We start from the raw sequence: 21356 nt of genomic DNA on the forward strand, positions 1-21356 counted from the left end.
AAGTGAAAAATAATATTTATATTTACAGTCGAGACACCTACCATTTCATTTTGGTAATGAAATCTTGAAAAATGAATCACTACTATTATCTCATGACCTCACATCCTTTGTTCTTTTATGGACCCCCCTTGGTTATCATTGTATTTCTTTTATGCCCAAACACCTCTCGATGCTTCCAATGTCAATATCTTAACTCAAAATCTACATTTCATTATGCCACCATTGGAGAACCCACGACACCTTATTTAAGATGAAAATGTTGTAAAACAAAGCCCATGTTGTTTTGTTGATTAAGTAGTTTGTGTGTATAAATGGGGTTGGCAAGGACGGGACAAAAGAATGCAAAAGTAGGGCCAAAGATTAATTTTGGATCTTGTAATACACACTCCAAGTAGAAAGAACATAAGCATTCACTTGTAATGGAGAAAAATGCAATTACAAATTTGTGTATGCAAGGGTAATGATGTACTGCTAGGCTTGCTCACACTGACTAGTCCTTCTTAGGACTTCCAAAGGTCAAATTCAAAACCTTGCTGTGTTTTTCTTGCTTCTTCCACTTTGGATCCAACTAAGATCCACCTCCTTCACCCTAGTACATCAACTTTACAAAGAAAAATGAGAACAAGTGCTATTATGAGACTTTAGTACACATTCAGCTTACCAAGCCCACATGACATTTTGGCAATGCAAGAAAGATTCAAGACTTCCATCAGCATCATGACATTGATATGTATGAGTTTGGATCAACCAACAACTCTACAATAAATAAAAATCAATATCTCAAACAAATTTCAACCAGTTGCTGCTGTTAGCACATTAAAATCACAGTCATAGCAAGGTCATTTCACACCTCACCCTTTTATCATGGCATGAGAGGATTCCAACACCTTGTGCATATGTCCTTTGGCATTTTGCAACTCAAGAACAAGTTCCAAATGAAGTTCTTACTGGTTTTTTCCAACCTCTGTCATTAGTGCTGCTGCAAGTGCATTTCAAGAATGCCAAAACGAGAAATTTAGCATGCCACAGCTCCTTTAAAGGCATAGTTAATCTTTAAACTATCTAAACATGTTCAAAATGTCATGATTCAACTTGAAACAATCCACCAAAGAAAGTTCTTGGAACTAAATGCACTAATATGGTAAAGTGCTGCTGCTACAAACCAAGAAAAGAGGGTTTTAACACTTGGAAATGTGTGCTGCTCACAAAAACCACATAACAAGCCTAAAACAAATTAGGGATATGAATACCCTTTTCAAAAACAGAGATGATTCCATCACTTTTAGCCCTCCACCACATACCAAACACTCAAAACACAAAACGCTAAAAACCAAAGCTAGAAGGGGGTTTTGAACCCAGTTTTATAAAATCTTGCATAACTTTCTTTCTAGAGCACACCATCACCTCCAATTGCACCAAGAGTTTTGTAAGAACATTCCCTACCACTTCCCATACTTGCTTTCACGTTTTCAATCACCCAGCACGTGATATGTTGTTGGTTACAACCATATTTCCACTAGCCAAGACACTTTTCTTGCCTAGAGCATCACCATAAAAATAGTTGCCTTCATTTTCTTGAGCTCTGCTTTTGGTACAATAATGTACAGTGAGCAACCTCCCATATCGCACGTTTTCAAGCCATTTCTATGGTGGGAATAGGAGGAAAACTCCAAGAAACCAAAATACTGCAATTTTTTTTTACAAGAAACTAGTCTAAAACAAGATATTTTATGTACAGAACTTAGACAAACAAAAAAACCTTGATTGAAGGATTAGAAAACAAGAAGAAACATTAAAATAACTACTCCAAGAAAAAGATCCACATTCTCAATCCAAAACAACACCAAAAAACTCCATTTACATAGTGGTTGCTATGCATTTCAATGCCCAATCCGTACACTATATGACCAAAACACTTCCAACCTTGAAACTGATCAAGAATGGACTTATATATGTGTTTCCAACCTTGTTTGGTCGTGCTCAAACCCCTAACTCACTCTTTGCACTCATTTTCAACTTTGCAAGAAAAAGTTGCAAAATTTTTGCAATTTTGAGCAATTTTTGCTAAACTTAAAATTCTTAATTAGACGAGTTCACCAAACTTGTTAAGGAGTCCTATTAAGTTGATTTAGACATTCCAAGATGGTTTTTGACCCTTAGTCAACTTTTCTACCACTTTGGTCAACCTAACCCCTATTGAGCAACTTATAGGCATAACAGCAACTTAGGAGCAAAAACCCACTTAGCAACTAAGTTAACCTTACCTAAGGACCTAATAGGTCTTATTAAACCACTAGTGATGTGGCTAGCATCACTACAAGCCAAAAATGACAAGAAAGAAGCACTAGGTACAAACTAGCCTACCTAGGTGCTCCTGCACTAAGTAATGTGCAAACTAGTACTTGTTATCGGGTTCTTAAGACCCAAGTACTGATTTATAGTGCATTTGACGCTCAAATCGAGTTTTCAAGACATATTGCAAGTGAAAAATAATATTTATATTTACAGTTGGGACACCCACATTTTCATTTTGGTAATGAAAAGTTGAAAAATGAATCACTACTATTATCTCATGACCTCACAACCTTTGTTCTTTCATGGATCCCTCTTGGTTATCATTGTATTTCTTTTATGCACAAACGCCTCTCGATGCTTCCAATGTCAATATCTTAACTCTAAAAATCTACATTTCATTATGCCACCATTGGAGAACCCACGACACCTTATTTAAGATGAAAATGTTGTAAAATGAAGCCCACATTTTGTTGGTTAGTAGATTGTGTGTTTAAACGAGGCTAGCGAGGACAGGACAAAAGAATGCAAAAGTGGGGCCAAAGCTTAATTTTGGTTATTGTAATACACACTCCAAGTAGGAAGAACATAAGCATTCACTTGTAATGGAGAAAAATGCAATTGCAAATTCATGCATGCAAGGGTAATGTGCAAACTATCACTTGTTATCAGGTCCTTAAGACTTGACTACAAGTGATTTATAGTGCATTTGACACTCAAACCGGGTTTTTGGGACATACTGCAAGTGAAAAACAATATTTATATTTACAGTCGGAACACTTGCATTTTCATTTTGGTAATGTTAACTTGCAAAATGATTCCTAAAATCCAAAATTCAAGTTTGGGCATTTTTTTAAAGAATGCATGGAAGCTGAATGCACACACACACGGGTATAGGATTCCGTAAAGAACAACTTATTCTAAACACGAAAAATGACTTTTTGTTCATCTATAATAGGATTCAGTTTTCTATATGTTGTATTAAAGGGTTGTGATGATGATTGATAACGATTTCAATCCAAAGCTTGTTATGAATTCCTATGAACATAAACAATTAATGAACATATTTACTTATTTATGAGAAACCTAGGCCATCTAAGAGGAAGCAAGTTCCAAACTGAATTGCAATTGTACGCTGAAAGGAGGATTTCCTGTGTCAATTTTATTGGTAAAGTTATCTTGGCTTACCCAAGTCGTTCTGATTTCATTCATATTCGATTTGGAAGGTAGACATTGTGATTCATGCAATTAGGTCTATTTCCACAATCAGTCATATGTTGGAGAATATGAAATCTATGTTGTTAAATAAACCCTTGCATATCTTGGTATCTAAGAGCACTTTGTCAACAAGCTGCCAATGTACTTGTTGCCACATGTCACATTTGATGTATAATGGAATACATTTCCATTTATTTCCATAGTATTGATTATAAGATTTTAAATTTTCAAAGCCAAACATAATATCTTGTAACTAGATTCCACCATAAAATGTCTTACATTTTAACAAATTATTCTTCTATAAACGAAGGTGTAATCAGGGATAGGGATGTCATTTATAGACATGCTACAGGTGTATCAAGATACAGTTGACTTGTGAACATTGAATTATTAATGAAAATGATGATGTCCCTCTCATTATTCTAGTGCTATTGTATTGAAAAAACAAGGTGCACCTCTTCCTCCTAGTTGTGCTCTATGTGTAGTGCCTACCCCTAATTTACTTTTCATGTTATATTGCCAAATTCTTTTAGGCCAGCTTTATGGTTATGTTTTATGATTTAGTGGTACTCGGTTACCTTATTTGATTGGGTGTTACTTCATACTTAGTTTATATATTTGATGTGCTACTTGATACTCGGTTATTTCATGTGTTTATGCTTATTCTTTCGATGACGATGCTTCGTATGTTGATATAGTGATTTTAGTTATTTCATGATGATAGTTAGATTGATGATTTATATGCAGTTTTCTATGGTTACTTACTTCATACTTGCATGTGTATGGTGTACATGTATGTTTTACTTTATGTTTGACGTTTATGATGTGGTTGAGGGAGGGACTCATTGTCACCTACTAGTCGAGATCTACACGATGCACCACTCCCGACATTGCCTATTTAGTTTAGATTTATATGTATATGTACATGCTCGACTTTTATGCAAATTATAGGTACTACGCATCGACCTAACCTAAATTGCCAGAATGAGCGTGCCCTATCGCAGTATCTCAATGGTAAAGAGGGGAGATAATTCCCAAGTGCAAATCCTAACCCCAAGCTAATTGTCCTAAAAAATAGGACAAGTATCTGAGTTATTTACCTTATAAATTCATCAAGTGACGTGAATTCGAGATTTTGACCCTTGAGTTTTAATTTGTATTGTATTTCACTTATGTTTTCTTTTTCAGATTTGTGGGTCTGCTGTGATTTTCAGTAATAATTAAATCAAATAGAAAGATTATTAAATGATTTAATTCAACAAAAAAAATTATAAAGAAAAATAATTTTTAATTATATTTAATTAATTGAGAAATTAATTAAATAAAAGAATTTAATTTAAAAGATTTAATGAAAGTGCCAAATTTGGCGTAATTATATTATTCAATTTAATAATAACTTATTTAGGAGTTTCATTTTGATAATGAACTCTAAATATTATTATTAGTTAAATTAATAAATATACTCTCAAAAAATGTCTTGTTAGTCCCTGCCTTATCTATATGGCAGGGTACTAATGTTTTAAGTTGTGGTCCAGTAATTAATTTTTATAAGCAAGTTCATCCTATTCTAAAGTTTGAAAAATAGTTTATTTTTAAAATAATTTTTAAACTTTAATTCTTTAATTTTGATTGGTTGACCCCATTTTTCCCAAGGGTAAATTTGATTAATTGATTCAGAAATTTCTAAAAATTAAATTCTAGAAACTTTTTGAAAATCTCTAGAATGTTGTTCATATTGTTCGAAGCTAATGGTAAGAATACTGTGAGCAGCAAGTAGGCAGTTCGTTGGGGAGATGCCATTAATGCCAGAATAGTAAGTTTTAACGATTGAAAAAGACGTGAGAAAAATGAATGATTATGTTGTTCGTGCTTGCAGTGATTCTTTGCCCAGCGGGGCCTTGGCGTCTTTGCCCTAATACACAAGGGATCAACTGTAATCCTACCATTGAGATCACATCCTCATTGATTATCAAAGGAACGTCTGTTGGGTGGTCTTAATTTCTGAGACTGGTTCTGAATGATTTTGTTGAAAAATAGTTTTCTATTGAGGACGGCATTGATTGGAGAATTTTTTCAATTCTGATAATGAAAACTCAGACCCTGTGGTTAGAATTTTTGGATCTGCAAGCCTCACCCTGTTAATAACATCCAATAACTGAAGGGAAAAAAAAAATTGCCCTGCTAATCTCCAGTACCCTGCTTACAAACCCCCAGAAGCAGTTTGCAATAAAATAAAATGATATCAGTGCTAAAAAATTATCCTTCCTCTCACAGAAACACCTCATGCTTGTCCAGGCTTCTAAGAAAAATTGTGCGTCTAGATGGTGCAGAATGGGAAGATTCCTGTCAAAAATATGGATGCAATAGAGATTGACTTGACAGACTTCCATCTTTGAAAACAGCTTCAAAAAATTAATTTGTTTAAGACAGACAACGCAATTAGAGGCATATCCTCAGTAAAAAAAATTTTTTGAAAAGAGCTTCAAAATTAATTTTCTTAACACATAATATTTTTTGTAGCAGAGAATCGTTTATTTTCAGTAATTGTTCATGTTTGAAAGGAGCTTTACAATTTGTATGTTTGCTGCAGCAAAGAACCGCTTCTTTCCGATAACTGTTCATCTTTGTGTTGGACTGACTTGACTGAGATCCATCCCGAAATAAGCTTTAAAATTAATTTGTACATTTTCCTCTATTGTTGCATTGTGCAATCTGAAACTAGTATAGCACTATGGATAATGCCATTGCCTGCACAGACCATATTTTCGGTCAAAATACAGATGAAAAAAATAATAATACAAAGCCCAAAATTGCTCCAAGACATATCGATCCATCAGACAGGGGCACGGTGGCATATTAATTTGGCCCCTCTGTTCTCATAGACATCTATCTCATCCAGCTAGAAGATCCTGCAAACAAGAGGAAAGTTGCAGCCTTACTACATATCAAGTGTGCGGTGCGTATGAGGACAGCGTGTCAAGTTCAGAACATGAATATTTGTCGGTGACTGAGTCAGACTTTGCTTGGCCATGATTAATTCGCCGCAGAGTGAGAGGAATGAATACATGGCGATGATTAAGCTACTCATGCTGCATGCAAGTGTTATAATATGTTTTTAAGTGAGCCTAAATTAAGGTATTGTATAGATTTATTGACGGGAGCTAATGCTAAAAAAAGTTTTATGGCTTCAGCAACAGTTGAAATAGCAATAATAAATACAATAATGTCACACAAAGCAACAATAACAATAACTAAATTGAATATATTAATTGGATTCCGTAATATGTCCTGTCAGATCTCTACAAACATGTACCATTATTATGTATTATCATCTCTATACCTAGGCATGATATCTCCTTAACGAATTAAATACTATTTCTAATCTATATGTTTTACTTTGTTTGAAGATAATTAATCTTGTTTGTTTTATATTGTCAATAGACATAAAATAATTATGTTATAGCTTGCATTGCTTCAACATTTTCAATTTGAATTCTACTGAACTTTTGGTAGGCGTTCATTTTGTAAATATTTTTAATGTTTCTTGATAGGCTAGGCTCTAGTGGATAGACTCTTACGTTCTGCCAATTGCCTTAGTAGACATATGGTAGAGATCTTTCCTCTCAGAGGAAGCTAGAAGTTTCTAGAATCCAAATAGAAGTTGCAAGTTCAAACTTCTAGAATCCAAATAGAAGTTGCAAGTTCAAAAATCAACAGCCCACAGCATTGGTCGTGGTTCAGATTCTTCTAGCTTTGAATCATTGCGCTATAACTAAAGGGATAAAAATCAATCTTCTCTTTTGTGCAAAAGGTAGGGACTCTAGCTCTTCCAGAGCTCTTGTTATTTAATAAAAGCAAGAGAGAATAAATTAAATGAAGTTTATTTTAATTAAAACGCAAAACGTTTGCACATGAAATTAAAATAATAATAATAAAGACTTTTCGTGTTTGTAATACCGAAATCTTAAAGGAGAAATCTCTTTATTGAGAAATTAGAGCTCATTTCTCCACACACAAGTTTGGAGGAGCAAATTTCCGAAAAGGGTTTCCGAGCGTTCGTCTGGTTAATTAGATCGAGGTAGGAACTCTGTAGAAATTATTACAGTAGATTGCTTTGAATTTTCTCTCTGTCTGCTTCATGTTTGGTTGTAGATCTTGTTTCATAGATCGATTATGGTTGAAACCCTTGTTTGAGAAACTTTGTTACTCATTATCTATGAAAAAAATCAATTGAAAACTTTTATTGGAAAATTGTATTGTTTTACAAAATAAAGATCGAGATAGGGTTTGAAAAAGAAAACCAAACTTAATTTATTAATTTTGACTGTTTCAATTCTATTGCCCTGTTAGATCTATATTGTAAATATATTAAAATATAAATATATATATATATTTATTTATTTATTTATTTACCACAGAAATTGAAAAATTATTGTGGTAATTGCGTCTAAAAAATATTGACTGCATATATATATATTTTGAGGAGGGGGCTTTGTTTGTTTAATAAAATAAATTTAAATTAAAAAAGGGAAACGAAGGCCATGACCTCCCTTGTTCCCCTTGCAGCTCCACACAGCTTGGTTGCCGTAGCTGCCACGACATCCGAGGCTGCAGTGGGCACCAAGACTACGCAGCAGTCAGCCTTCGAGCCCCAAAAAAAATCATGTTTGTTTTTTTAAATTATTCTTATTATAGTTTTTTATTATTAAATAAAATTATTATTATTATTAGTAATAATTATTATTATGTTATTATATTTCGTAATTATGATTATTAATAAATTAATAAATATTATTTTATTAATAATTTAATAATTATTATTAATTTAATAATTTAATTATTATAAATTAAAGATTTTGTTTTGTAATTTGTAAATTAGAGCTGTATTTTTTTTAAATTAGAAATTGTTAATTAATTTATTTTAATTGAGGGAATTGATTGTTTTTAATAAAACTCATATTTGGTTTAGATGGTTCATTTTATATGAAATGGTTTTATACTAAGGAATTTTGAAATAATTGTGAGCTCGAAAACTATATCAAATGTGACACTTTAAAAAACGAAAACTTGAACCCATTAATAAATCGAACTTTTATGATTTCAAACCAAATGAACTATGAAACTACACTTGTTAAATGCATGATGTGATGTATGGTTTATTTTATGGTGGGGTTGAGTTTGACTTATTACGTTGACCAATTTTGGATGTTTACCAGAGGCCTGGGAGTTATTGTTTTTATTATGTTGCATCTGATGTCATGGTTAGGTGATTTGATCTATGAAGTTTTGATCAGTGTTTATATTGTTATTTCCAATTGTTTGTATACGATTGATGTAGTCATTGTGACTTGGTGAGACTTTCTACTATGAGCTTAGAGTAGGTTATCTTTATGCATGTTGGGAAGTGGCTTACAATGAAGGTCGGAGCCCTAAAGAGGCTGCCTGGGTAACCCATTGTAGGTTGTATTAATAAGTGATAACATTTCATTAAATGGGTTTAAAATGAATTAACAAGAGTTAGTGGATTACCTCGCCCATGCCTTGAGTGCTGGTACAAGCTAAGATGGGAGTTGAGAGGATGATTGGTTGAGACCTTGCTTTGTTAGTATGCCCTATTTGTAAGAAAGGATATTGATGCCACATAGAGTCACTAGGGGGCCAGAGTCTAGAGAGGCTGCCAGAGTAACCTTAGAGTTGGCTCATGTGATGACACTTGCCCACTTAAATAGTAGATATCCTACGTGTCTTTGTTGCCTTTGGGATTAGATGTTACTTGTGTCTCGGTAACTTTGAGTTAGATTGCTATCAGGATTTCCTTGACCTAGATTATGGTTATGACTTTTTGGATTGTTATCTGTATGGGACTTAAGATTATCTCCTCAGCACGATGGGAGTGGTCCATTTAGGTTCCACAAGGTCAGGTGGTGGTGTTTCTTATACCATTGAGATCGGACTGTTGGATGTACTTGTGCAGATGTTCTATTCTTTTGATCTTGTGTTTATGTTCAATGGTCATATTCTGTTGTACTGTACTTGATTAGTGGAGATCTTATGAGATGTATTTATTCATGATGTATATTCTTTTAGCTTTTCATACCCTGTGACTTGTATAGAGGATGATTTTGCATTTGGGTTATGCCATGTGGCATCTTATGTAATTGTATATCATTTCATCTGATTCGTACTTATGGTTATTCTATGATGAGGATTTTGTTATGTATCAGATTTAGTCTTAATAGAACTTATATATGTGATTCAAAGCCATGGAACCCTTAAGAGATGTAATCTGTTTTTGGATTGTTTGTATGTATATGGTTATTGCTTCCACTATGTTATCTCTTGTTGATTTAATCTTTCAAAAAAAATGTTTGGCAAATTTAGTGACATATTAGATTAATTTCTTTTGGGTTCCCTAGCGGGGTGTTATACTATGAGGCTCATTTACGTACGCAATGCACCCACTGTCTCAGTTGTTCTCTTAAGAGTCGACCACTACTCATCTCCTCATGCCCAAAGCCTTGACGAACGAGTTTGAATCAAACCCTACAAAAACATGATCTCCATATCTCTCTCCTCCTACTCCTTCGTTCCATTACTGAGTTGCGGGGGATCCCACCAAAAAGACGGGTTTTCATTGCAATTTTGGTTTGAATTAGAATAGGCAAAAAGAGAAGAAAAGAATTAGAAGTTGATTCAAAATGAACAGGAATAGAAAAGAAATTAGGATTAGCATTTGATTGCAAAAGGGCATTGGATCATAAGTTTTATAATTTATTAAGTCTAAATCTTAAGTCAAATGAAGACAATTTCTTTTTTCTTTTTCAGATATTTAAATTTTAAAACAAATCAAAAAAAAAATTATCATAAAACTTCTGTGTGGGTGTGGGTACGTGGGTGGCTGGGTGTGTATCGAAAGTCTTGCTGTTAGTGATAATGTTTAAATCACTAACATATGTTTAAATTACTAAATTAGTGATAATGTAATAAGCTTATAAATGATTTGTATAAACTAGACATTTTTATTTGTATTTGCTAGTCCAGTGCAAAGCTTAATGTATTACTGAAAACAGGGCTGAATAGTCCCTGAGCTACATTAGGGGTTTTCTTTCCCCATTCTTTTTCCCCCAGTGCCCTCACTTGAATGGAGTGTAAAACAATAATTTGAAAATAATAAAATAATCAAGGCCAAGACCATTTATTGAGCAAAAATAAATAAAAAATATTGTTAGTTTGAAAGAAGTTACATTTACTATAAGATCAAATTATTCTACTTTGAAGGTTAAGACTATCAGTAAAATTAGTTGTATTTGCATATTTTTCCATTTAAATATCCTTATAAAATAGATTTTTTTCCCATCTGTAAACAAATATTATAATTTTTAAGAATTACAATATTTTAAACTGTTTTAATATTATAAATTATATTATGATATAATCATTAAGAAAAACTAATCACAAGACAACTAAAACGATTTACTTTATGTTCTTTCTCCCTTGCCTTGTGCGATGTTTTTCATATGAAAGCACGTGTATTTTATTGCAACATTGATATAACATCTCTATTCACTGCATAACTTGACCTCCTAGAATGATGTTTCTGTATTGTGCCATGTGTAACATTGTTATACATTTGGTAGTCATCTCTATTTTTTTGTTGATAGAACCAATTTCTATCAATTCTCTGTGATCATCAGAAATTCAAATCTTCAGTTATGCTTTATATAAACAAATTGAACTCTCTTAGAATTTTGCAAATCCATTATCATATACCTCTATTAGCTACACTTTCCTTAAGTCTATCATTTCCTTTTAGTACCTTATTTCTTCAACTCGTTGTCAAATATTCATGTGCCCTGCTTGTGATTTCATAGTTTGCATGCATTCAACATTTGCATACTCTTGAATTTTTCTAGTATCTCTTCATTAGACACTTTTTTTTCTCACCACACAATCATGAGGCAACAATCCTTTGAATGAAGAGTACATATGCTTTGTCTGCACATCCACACTTTGCATGCATATTATCTGTTGAGATCACATTTTCTACATTGAAGAATCTGTTAAACAATTTAGATGAGGTATCTCTTATCAAATTTCACAGTTAGTATGTAAGCATTCTATCAAACAATTCGAATGTTTTTTGTGCTTCACATTACACACACACACACATACATATGCAGAAATTGAAGTGCTTTGTCAAACATTCAATACACAATCTATGTTTGTATCTGCCATTGCACATAACACTTAGAGATTCTACTGAACAATTAGGGTTTTCTGTCTATATTTCCGCATTTCACAAGCCTTAATCATTCTGTCAAATGCATTATGTGTACTCTGTGATATGCATTTTGCAAGAACCCTATGTTGATACCTCTTTGAGGCATTAGGTGACAATTTAATTTCACTACTTGTGATGACATTTCTTTGATTCATTTTCTCAGACAATTTTGTGTGCCACATTCGTGGTAAAACCCTTCGCACCAATCCCAAGAACCCAACCTAATCTAATCCATCAAATTGTTAGCCTACGAAGGCAGACCCCAACCCACAACCCCCTACTATTAATAAGGCTCCTTCCGATTGAGGAGTGAGTAAAGCTCTCAACTGCAAACAGCAGATAGTTGCTTCCTCAGGCCACCTATTGAACAGTGAAGGATGGATAAAGCAAATCTCCTTAAATCCTGTAAACATTACATTCCATGAGACAACATCTCTTCAAGGCTTTTTGTCAAACAATTTGTGTGCCTTGTTAATGCTTCCAGACTTTTCAGAAGGCTTTTGTCAAATAGTTTGTGTGCCTTGTTTGTGCTTCCACATTTTCGTACATATCTACCAGAGCATTTCCAACAATAATATTTGGCAGAAATCCACCTTCAATATGCTTTAACGGATGCAACCAAAGGTGCCTGCCAGTTGCACTCGATCATAAGTCTCTAAGGCCTTTTCAACAAGTCTGTTTTTGAGTATGTCCTCCTATGCCATGATATTTCCACTAATATTGCCATGTTTTGTTGAATCTTCATTGCTCAGTTCTTAAAACTCCCATTTTGTGACAGTCTGCGAGGATGCTACAAAAGGTCAGTGGACAAACAGCAGTGCCTATGTATAGGGGAATCGGCAATAGCCATGGTTTGTAGAGGAGTGTCATCATCGTTGTACCACTAGTATGCCACCAGTGCATAGATAGCTACCACATCTCCTCTTCTCACTCGTCTTATCTTTTGAGAACTTTCTTGTCGGGCATGCCCACGTTCATACCTTCTGCAACTTTTCTGCGGCACTGTCTATTTTCCTTTTGATGGCCTATGCGAATGCATTTTGCAAAGAGGTTGGACAATTTCTTTTTTGCCCACAGCAGGAGTCGACGGTCAGAAAAATACATTTATGCTGGCAGCGTGAGACAAAACTAGTGGGTTGTGCCCACAATTAAAAAGCCTATCAGCTAATGAAAATAGTGTAACTTGCATTTCCGGCTTCCCAAGACGACTTGCAAGTTATGCTATAGCACTTACTTGCAATAACCTTAAAGCCCAATTTCACATTAAGCAACCAACTCAACTTTAAAACATAATAAAAACATTAAAAGAAACAAAGTAAAATCAGGTATAGAGAAGATGATTGCAAGTGCAAGTAGGAAAGACGTGTTTTTTACTTGTAACGTCAGCTACTTGCAATTACAGGCCAGATATCTGACATTCGGGAAAGACTTGCAATGCAACCTCTGAAACTCGAAATCAAAGAAAAGGCCAGTTTTTGGACACTTAACAAAAATAGAGGTCGATGACTTGGATTTATCAACGAACACCAAGGACAAGGATTAATGCTTTGAAAAGCATATTTAGGGCCTTCAAACACTAAATTTTGATAGGTTATCCTTGAATTTCACAAGTGCTTTCGAAAATCAAGGACAACAGTATCCCTACATTGCCCCAATCAGGGAGAAGTTGAGGATATTCCAAATAGGCGAACTGACTATGCGGCCGATAGAATCCACCTGATTAGACAAATATTTCCTGCATATTAATTAAAATAAAAATTGCAGGACGGTTGTTTTGTGATTATTAATATAATTAATAAATGCGAAATATTTTTCTAATCAGGCAGATTTTATCGGCTGCATAGACATCGCTCCAAATAGGGAACCAATCTTCAAGGTAATGCCTAATCTGGTGGAGAGGGGATGGTTGATGAGGAACATGAAAAACAATTTTGTATGTGTGCCATGATGTGAAAATGTAAGTTCAATTTCCATGATAATGACCCAGGTCCAAATCCCATTTAACTTGCTCCTCTACTTATTGGGTGGGCTGCACCAATACAAAGTTGAAAGTACACGTCACAACATTTGGAAGAATACAAACCCGTTTGGACTGCCGCTCTTAACCAAAAAATAACCCAAATTTGAAGGTGCATTATAGAACTTATGGAGAAAGAAAAATAGTACAACATTAAGGGAAAATATGAAGCCAAATATCAAATATGTTATGCAGCTGCATAATGATAATTTTTAATGTCCAGTAGAATAAAGTGAACTCTTAATATATAATAAAATAAAAAATATAACATGTGACAAAATAAAAAGTGAAAGTCTTACCTAAAGCCAGTGTGGCATTACTTGCAGAAACAATTTAATGTCATACAGAATTAGAAAATATACGCAAAAAGAACAAACAATTAATGTAAATCTGAAAATGGATGAGAGATAACAGACTCAACTAGTAAATAGATATAAAAGACTAATTGTAAATACGAAAGTTACAACTGTTTTGTTAAATAGTTCCGTAAAAAGAGAACCAGGTTGAGGACTCACGCTTCATAAAGGTACTGCCACTCATTGAAAATAAGTATAAGTAAAAGTCCCAAGGGCAATGATAGGGAATTGTTGAGAAGAACCATGGAAAATTCATTCAAGTTTCCAGATTTTGTGACTTGTTTTGCTACATCCATGAGCCTCCGTAACGTAAGCTGAATGACAAAGGATCATAAATGGATTCAATATTAGATTTATTTGAGCTCAGTTTTTGTGAAGAGAAAAAAGAATAAGATATATCAGACATAAATCAGTAATAGTTGAAACTCCAAGCAAAAAGAAAATGAAGAAAATTACACATTTCTCGTTCTCAAGTTCAGAGGAGTTAAAGATATGACAAAAAGTACAATATTAAGGTATTTCTCTATGATCAATCCACATTCTGACAGCCAATAAATGGAAGCCATTCCAAACATTGCTCGATGACAAGCTAACTATTTCATTATTTGTGATAAGCATTTCACTTGGCAACCTCAAATAATATCATTTTAGTATATCTATGTCAACAAGGAATTTGATACCCAAACACATCACATTTACCAATTTACCAATTCAAGAAAAAAATAAAAAATTACATGGCAAAGGATAATTCTTTAATGTGTTTCATCCAAGAGCTTTGTCAATATTCCTCAAATAGATAACTCTAAATACATCAACATTTTCTGACAATTCCAATTCATATCCTTCCAAAATGACTCAACCTTGATTTAAACAAATCAAAACTAGATCTCATCTAAAAATTTGCAACTTCCTATTACAAAGTAGGGAGACCTCTTGCTTATTGATGGAGATCAGTATTTCCGATGGATTAGTGATAACAGAGATTTATAAAGAAAAAATTACTGTTGGCTGGATTTGAACAATAGATCCCAGTAATTTCTCCAAAAAGGGTCTCCACATATATCTTGTGTCTCTTGGTAGATGTAAGATTTCTTTTTGTTGTTGAGCTTTAAATAGCTAAGTATTTATCTTATACTGATTTACCCCACTCTCAAAATAAGTGTGTTCACTCATCATGGAACCCTATACACTAAGCCACTTCACCTCTTCCTCATGAGACTCAAAAGTTACAAGCCTCTTTCTAGCATCCTCTAGATTTAAGCAACCTCAAGTTGTGCCCTATACAATGGTGAACTTTTGCATGTATCCTTAATTCAATACATATCCAATATAGCTTTTCCAAAAACATCACACCCCTTGCAGTCACCCAGCTCAACAAACTCCTTTACCATTATGGATAACAAGCTACACTAAAATGATGGACAACTGGTTCATCAAGCCATCCCATTGAATAATCAATTACCCCACTTCACTAGTTCAAGATTCCACACTCACCCTAGAACCATTCCAGTGCAAAACACATCTACTCTGCTTCCAAAAAAACCTCTTTTAATTATTCTAAAATCAACTTCCTTGTGTCTAAACTACCAATTGATTCCCCCTTCTCTAAATCTCTTACAAACTGGCTTAAAGAATGCATCTAGTATAGAGTTTGACCCTCCTAAAATAACTGAAAAAATATATTCAAACATATTAGATAAGTTTGACATAGTTAATTATTTAATGGTCATTTAATGTATCTATAGTTTAGTTCAGATTCTTTCTATTTCTATTCCCAATTAAGATTGTTAGTTTAAGATACATCATGTATGTAATTTCTTTATATCGAGATTTTACAATCCCCATTGTTAATACATTGAATTACCATTTCATGGTATCAGAGCATTATTAAGTTTTATTGCAAATATTTTCTCATTAAATTCATAGGTAATCCTAACAAATTCTTCAAAATGAAAGTTTTTTATTCGAATTTGAAATAAAATTTGTTTTCTTTTCTCCCTAAAAATCAAAGGGCATTTTATTTGCTTCGTCGATTTGCAGCTGCACTGAGAATTTCGTGGACAATTTTTTGAAGAATTGACAGTTCTCTGCAATCGAAAATCTCTGACAATCACATCATTGTGTTTTTCTTCACTTCAAAGGATCACGTTTTGTTGTTTTGACAAAAGAGGTGCCATTTTTCTTAGAGGAATTTCTTTTGTCATTTTTTAAAGTCCCATGACCTCAGAGTCGTGTCTCTCCTTTCTTCATATGCATTCTTCTATGTCACCTCTACAAACACACAAAGGCTCATGACATCGTTTTTTGTGCAAAGTCCACTCACTGTTCTTTTGCAAAGCCCACACAGTACACCTATTCCTCTTTCTATGCTCATGCAACAACTCTACATTTTTTTTTGCCTATTAAAAAATTTCTTTATCAGAAAATTTTTGTTTTACAAAAGTCAAATAGAATTTTGGGTTTTGCTGCAAAAAAATTCACAATTTTTTGGAAAAAAAATTAAACATGTCATTCTTGGCTGAGGGCTTTCGCTCAATTTTCTTCCATAATTGAGGTTTCTATGCCCAACCTAGGAATTTTATATGCGTAGGCTTTATATAATATTTCAACCTAAATTCTTTTTAAAAAAATTCAGAATCATGGAGGCTTCTATATTATACTGATTGTTAAAAGTAAAATCAGAGGTATATTTTGTCTTCAGTTACTTGGGATCTGTGCTGCATGCTTTTAACTGATTTTACCCCCGAAAAATCAGATTTTCTACAATCAGCATCAATGTTCTTTTTTAACCTCATTCTTCATGCATTAGAAAATGGTAGGGATGGCATCATTGATCAAATTAATGTTGGAAAGCAATCAATGCTTCAACAGACAAAATTACAACACATGAAAACAGAGATGCTCGTGATTTTTGAGTACCACTACCTAGATATCATCATTGTTGGTAATAATGCTTACCCCTTGAGGACAAACAACAATAAGGACAAGTTTGATGAGCACAGTCAAGACATGGCTATGCTCCTCAGGATATCAATCACGAATGGCATGCTTCCACAATTGCCAATTGGCAAGACAGTTGGGCATAGCTAGACACATTTGAAGGATCTCCATGAAACATCAAACAAGGCCAAAGGATTCTTTGTGAAGAATATTCTATTTCCAAACATGATGGACAAAAATGTCTTTGGTGATAAAAGAGATTCGTGATCAACCAACAGCCATTGGTTGCATAATGGAAGACAAGGATATGGTTGTCATCATGTTGAAGCATACCACAATCCTATGAGCACTTCAATCAAACTCTCAACATTGCATCCACCAATGTTAATCTAAAGTTTGATGATTTGTGTATCAAGCTCCTCCAGCAAGACAAGTGGAAACAATAATTTGGGAGAAAACCAACAACTACTATGGAACAAGCATTTCAAGCCAAAGACAACAAGAAGGGCAAGGGCAAGTCCTTTCAGCAAAAAGGACAAAGCAAACATGAGGAAAGTTCCAAGAAGGTAATTTGATGAAGGGTACTCCCCTTATTGACACAAATACACACAATAGAATAGAGAAATCACAACAAGTTACAAGAACGGGAAAATGGCTTCTTAATATCTCAACTAAAATGGATTACTATATTTAGAAATATAACATTCTAAGCCACATGGGAAATTTCCTTACAATATTCTGCAAACTAAAGCCACCTATCATTCCCCAAAATTGTCCCAGACAACCCTACACGCCTTCTTTATATAGGCAATTTTTAACCACACAAGAAGGTTGTAGAAATTTTAACCCTAGACTTTGAAGTTGACCAACCCCAAGATATAATTATTTATATTTTATTACATTAGAGTAGGTCGCAAACAACTTCGGAACTCAAAAGAAATTTTGAAAGAATTTCTTTTTTTATCCATTGCAGGATTCGCAACTTCTAGAGACCAAAACTCATCACCAATTGCTCAATTACTATTATGACCCCATTTTGGAAATGTCACAAATTGCTATACAATGCCTAACTTGCGCAAGCTCCAATCAGCCGAGGTTCGACCCCTTTTCGGAGCCTCTAAAGCCTTCAAAACTGAGTTCAAAATTTCTGCCCTACTGCTAATACCAAAAAAAATCAATATCTTCAAAACTAGACCTGATCTTGCAATGAAACTTTACGAGTAGGCTGATATATCCAAAGTGAACCTCCAAGGAAGAAATTAGAACATGCTGAGCTCCAACAAACACCTTACTAAAAATATTAAGATTCTAGAAATAGCAACTTTGCACTAAGATAGCCCTTATTGAAAAGACAAACCCAAAAATATTTTTGGGTGATGCAAGATTTCCCTTACTCCAGGATGCTCTTGCATCATATTTAAACAGTTTTATTGTGGTGAACTCGGTCATATGAAGAACCCATGCAAGAAACAGTTGACTAATAAAAAAATACAACCAAGAAGGGTCTAATGAAAAGGCCCATGTTGCAGAGGATATTGAGCAACATGAGTTTGTCTTTTATGCTTTTATGGCCAAAAGTCCAGTAGATCATGTCAAAACATATGTTTGGGACATTGATTCTAGAGCTTCTTGACACTTTACACATCAAAGAGATTGGTTCACAAAGTACAAACCTTGCTCTAATTAAATGATCTTTGGTGGATATGAAGAGTATGTAGTTGTCGATAAGGGCAAGGTTCAAATTACATTTGGTGGGAGAAATCTCATATCTCTCAAGATATACTATGTTCTGAGCATTGAGCTAAATCCACTCTCACTTAGTCTGATTATGTAAATTTGACCGAAGTTGGCTATTCTCTTCAATACAAACAAATATCACATTGTTGACAAAAGGTCCAAGATTGCAATTGCAATTGCCTCGAAGTTAATGGATTATTTTCCCTTGTTGATACTAAAGAGTCTCAAGAGCTTGCAATGGTTGCAAAGGTTTCATCCGTCAGTACTCTATGGCATCAATGGTATGGTAACCTTAACATATACTATCTCTCTATTGGCTTGGGAGAATCTGGTGAATGGCCTAATCTGATTATGCAAATTCAACCGAAGGTGGCTATTGTCTTCAATATGAACAAATATCACATTGTTGACAAAATGTCCATGATTGCAATTGCAATTGTAATCGCCTCGAAGATAATGGATTATTTTCCCTTGTTGATATTAAAGAATCTCAAGAGCTTGCAATGGTTGCAAAGGCTTCATCTATCAGTTCTTTATGGCATCAATTGTATGGTAAACTTAACGTATACTATCTCTCTCTATTGGCTCGGGAGAATCTGGTGAATGGTTTACCTAAGATTCAATCACAAACACATGGCATTTTTATAGCTAGCCAAACAAGGATGCAACATCGAACTCCCTTCTCAAATGGAGACTCGTGGAGAATATCCAAAGCCTTGCAACTAATTCATGTGGGTGTCTGTGGAACAATGAGTATTGCATCGATTATTGGTGTCAAGTATTTTCTTTTGTTTGCAAATGATTTTGGTAGGTAAATGTGGGTCTTTTTCATAAAAGACAAATCACGAGTTTAAAGAATTTCAAAAGTTTAAACATTAGTTGAAAAAATTCAGGATGTCAAATCATTACTCTTAGATCATGTAATGAGGGCTAGTTTTGTTCGAGTGAATTCTTTGACTTCTATGCTACACAATATTTAGCGTCAAACCACCACACCCTACATCCCTCAAACAAAATGATGTTCTTGAGAGGAGGAACCATGTGATTGCAGAAATGGTCCAATCTATGTCTAAGCATTGAAATGTTCCTAAGAAGTTTTGGGTGGAGGATACATTGCAATGTACTTCTAAATCGGTCTCCCACACAAGCCATCAAGAAGAAGACCCCAAAGGAAGCATGGTCTGGGAGGAAACCAAATATCAGTCACCTAAAGGTTTTTTGTTCATTGGCATATGCTTGGATTCCAGAGGCAAATAGGACCAAACTAGATTCCAAGAGTTAGAAGTTGATATTTAGAGACTACAGTAACAATCATATCTCTCAACATATACTATGTTGTGAGAGCATTGAGCTAAATCTACTCTCGCTTGGTCTAATTACGCAAATTTAACCAAAGTTGGTTGTTGTCTTCAATATGAACAAATATCACATTGTTGACAAAAAGTTCAAGATTGCAATTGCAATTGCCTTGAAAATAATGGATTATTTTCCCTTGTTGATACTAAAGAGTCTCAAGAGCTTACAATGGTTGCAAAGGCTTTATCCGTTAGTTCTCTATGGCATCAATGGTATGGTAACCTTAAGATATACTATCTCTCTCTGTTGGCTCAAGAGAATTCGGTGAATGGCTTGCCCAAGATTCAAGCACAAACACATGGCATTTGTGCAGCTTACTAGACAAGGAAGCAACATCGCACTCCCTTCTCAAATGGAGACTCGTGGAGAATATCCAAAGCCTTGCAACTAATTCATGTGGGTGTTTGGGAATAATGAGTATTGCATCGATTATTGGTGTCAGGTTTTTTCTTTTGTTTGACTTTAGCGCTACACAAGATTAGCTAAAATACCACACCCTACATCCCTCAAACTGTAATGTTCTTGAGAGGAGGAATCATGTGATTACAGAAATGGTCCAATCTATGTCTAAGTATTGAAATGTTCTTAAGAAGTTTTCAGAGGAGGATACACTGCAATGGACCTTATGAATTGGTCTTCCACACAAGCCATCAAGAAGAAGACCCTAGAGGAAGCATGGTCTAGGAGGAAACCAAATATCGATCTCCTAAAGGTTTTTCATTCATCGGCATATGCTTGGATTCCAGAGGCAAAAAGGACCAAACTAGATTCCAAGAGTTTGAAGTTGATATTTAGAGACTACAATGACAATCATAAGCATATCGGTTGTTGTGACTTTTGACGAAGGAGGGCCCTTTATGCTCTCTTCTCCTATCCAATCCTAAAGATCAACCTATGGAGAAAAACAAATTCGGTATAATGCTCCATTTGCTTTACCTAAAGAAAGATTTTGATGATTCTGAACCTAAATTGGTGGAATCCCCTAGGCATGACATTGTACGACCAGGGTTCGTTCAAGATAACCTATATCAACATCCAGATTATGTTATTCGAGGCAGCCCAAGTCATGACGATCACCCTGATTTGGAATACGATGGTTTTACTCTTCAACCTAAGTAGTGGTAAAAGCCTAACAGTGATGTTTGAGGTGATGACCTTA

At 34.4% G+C, this 21356-nt stretch overlaps 1 protein-coding gene across 4 annotated transcripts in view; it reads right to left on the reverse strand.

The window, feature by feature from the left end:
* Window positions 1–21356, reverse strand: part of LOC149531884 (GDP-mannose transporter GONST1-like) — a 117383-nt gene that overhangs the window by 46516 nt on the left and 49511 nt on the right. For all 4 annotated transcript variants that reach the window (XM_089809057.1, XM_089809059.1, XM_089809056.1 and 1 more), the window contains one exon: window positions 14324–14478. In XM_089809057.1, the coding sequence (XP_089665183.1) occupies window positions 14324–14478 (155 nt within the window). The remainder of the gene's footprint in view (window positions 1–14323; window positions 14479–21356) is intronic.

The sequence above is a fragment of the Cupressus sempervirens genome, chromosome 11 (assembly GCF_028749045.1).
Source record: "Cupressus sempervirens isolate cs-2001-9-10 chromosome 11, ASM2874904v1, whole genome shotgun sequence".
In the NCBI taxonomy this organism is placed as follows: Eukaryota; Viridiplantae; Streptophyta; class Pinopsida; order Cupressales; family Cupressaceae; genus Cupressus; species Cupressus sempervirens.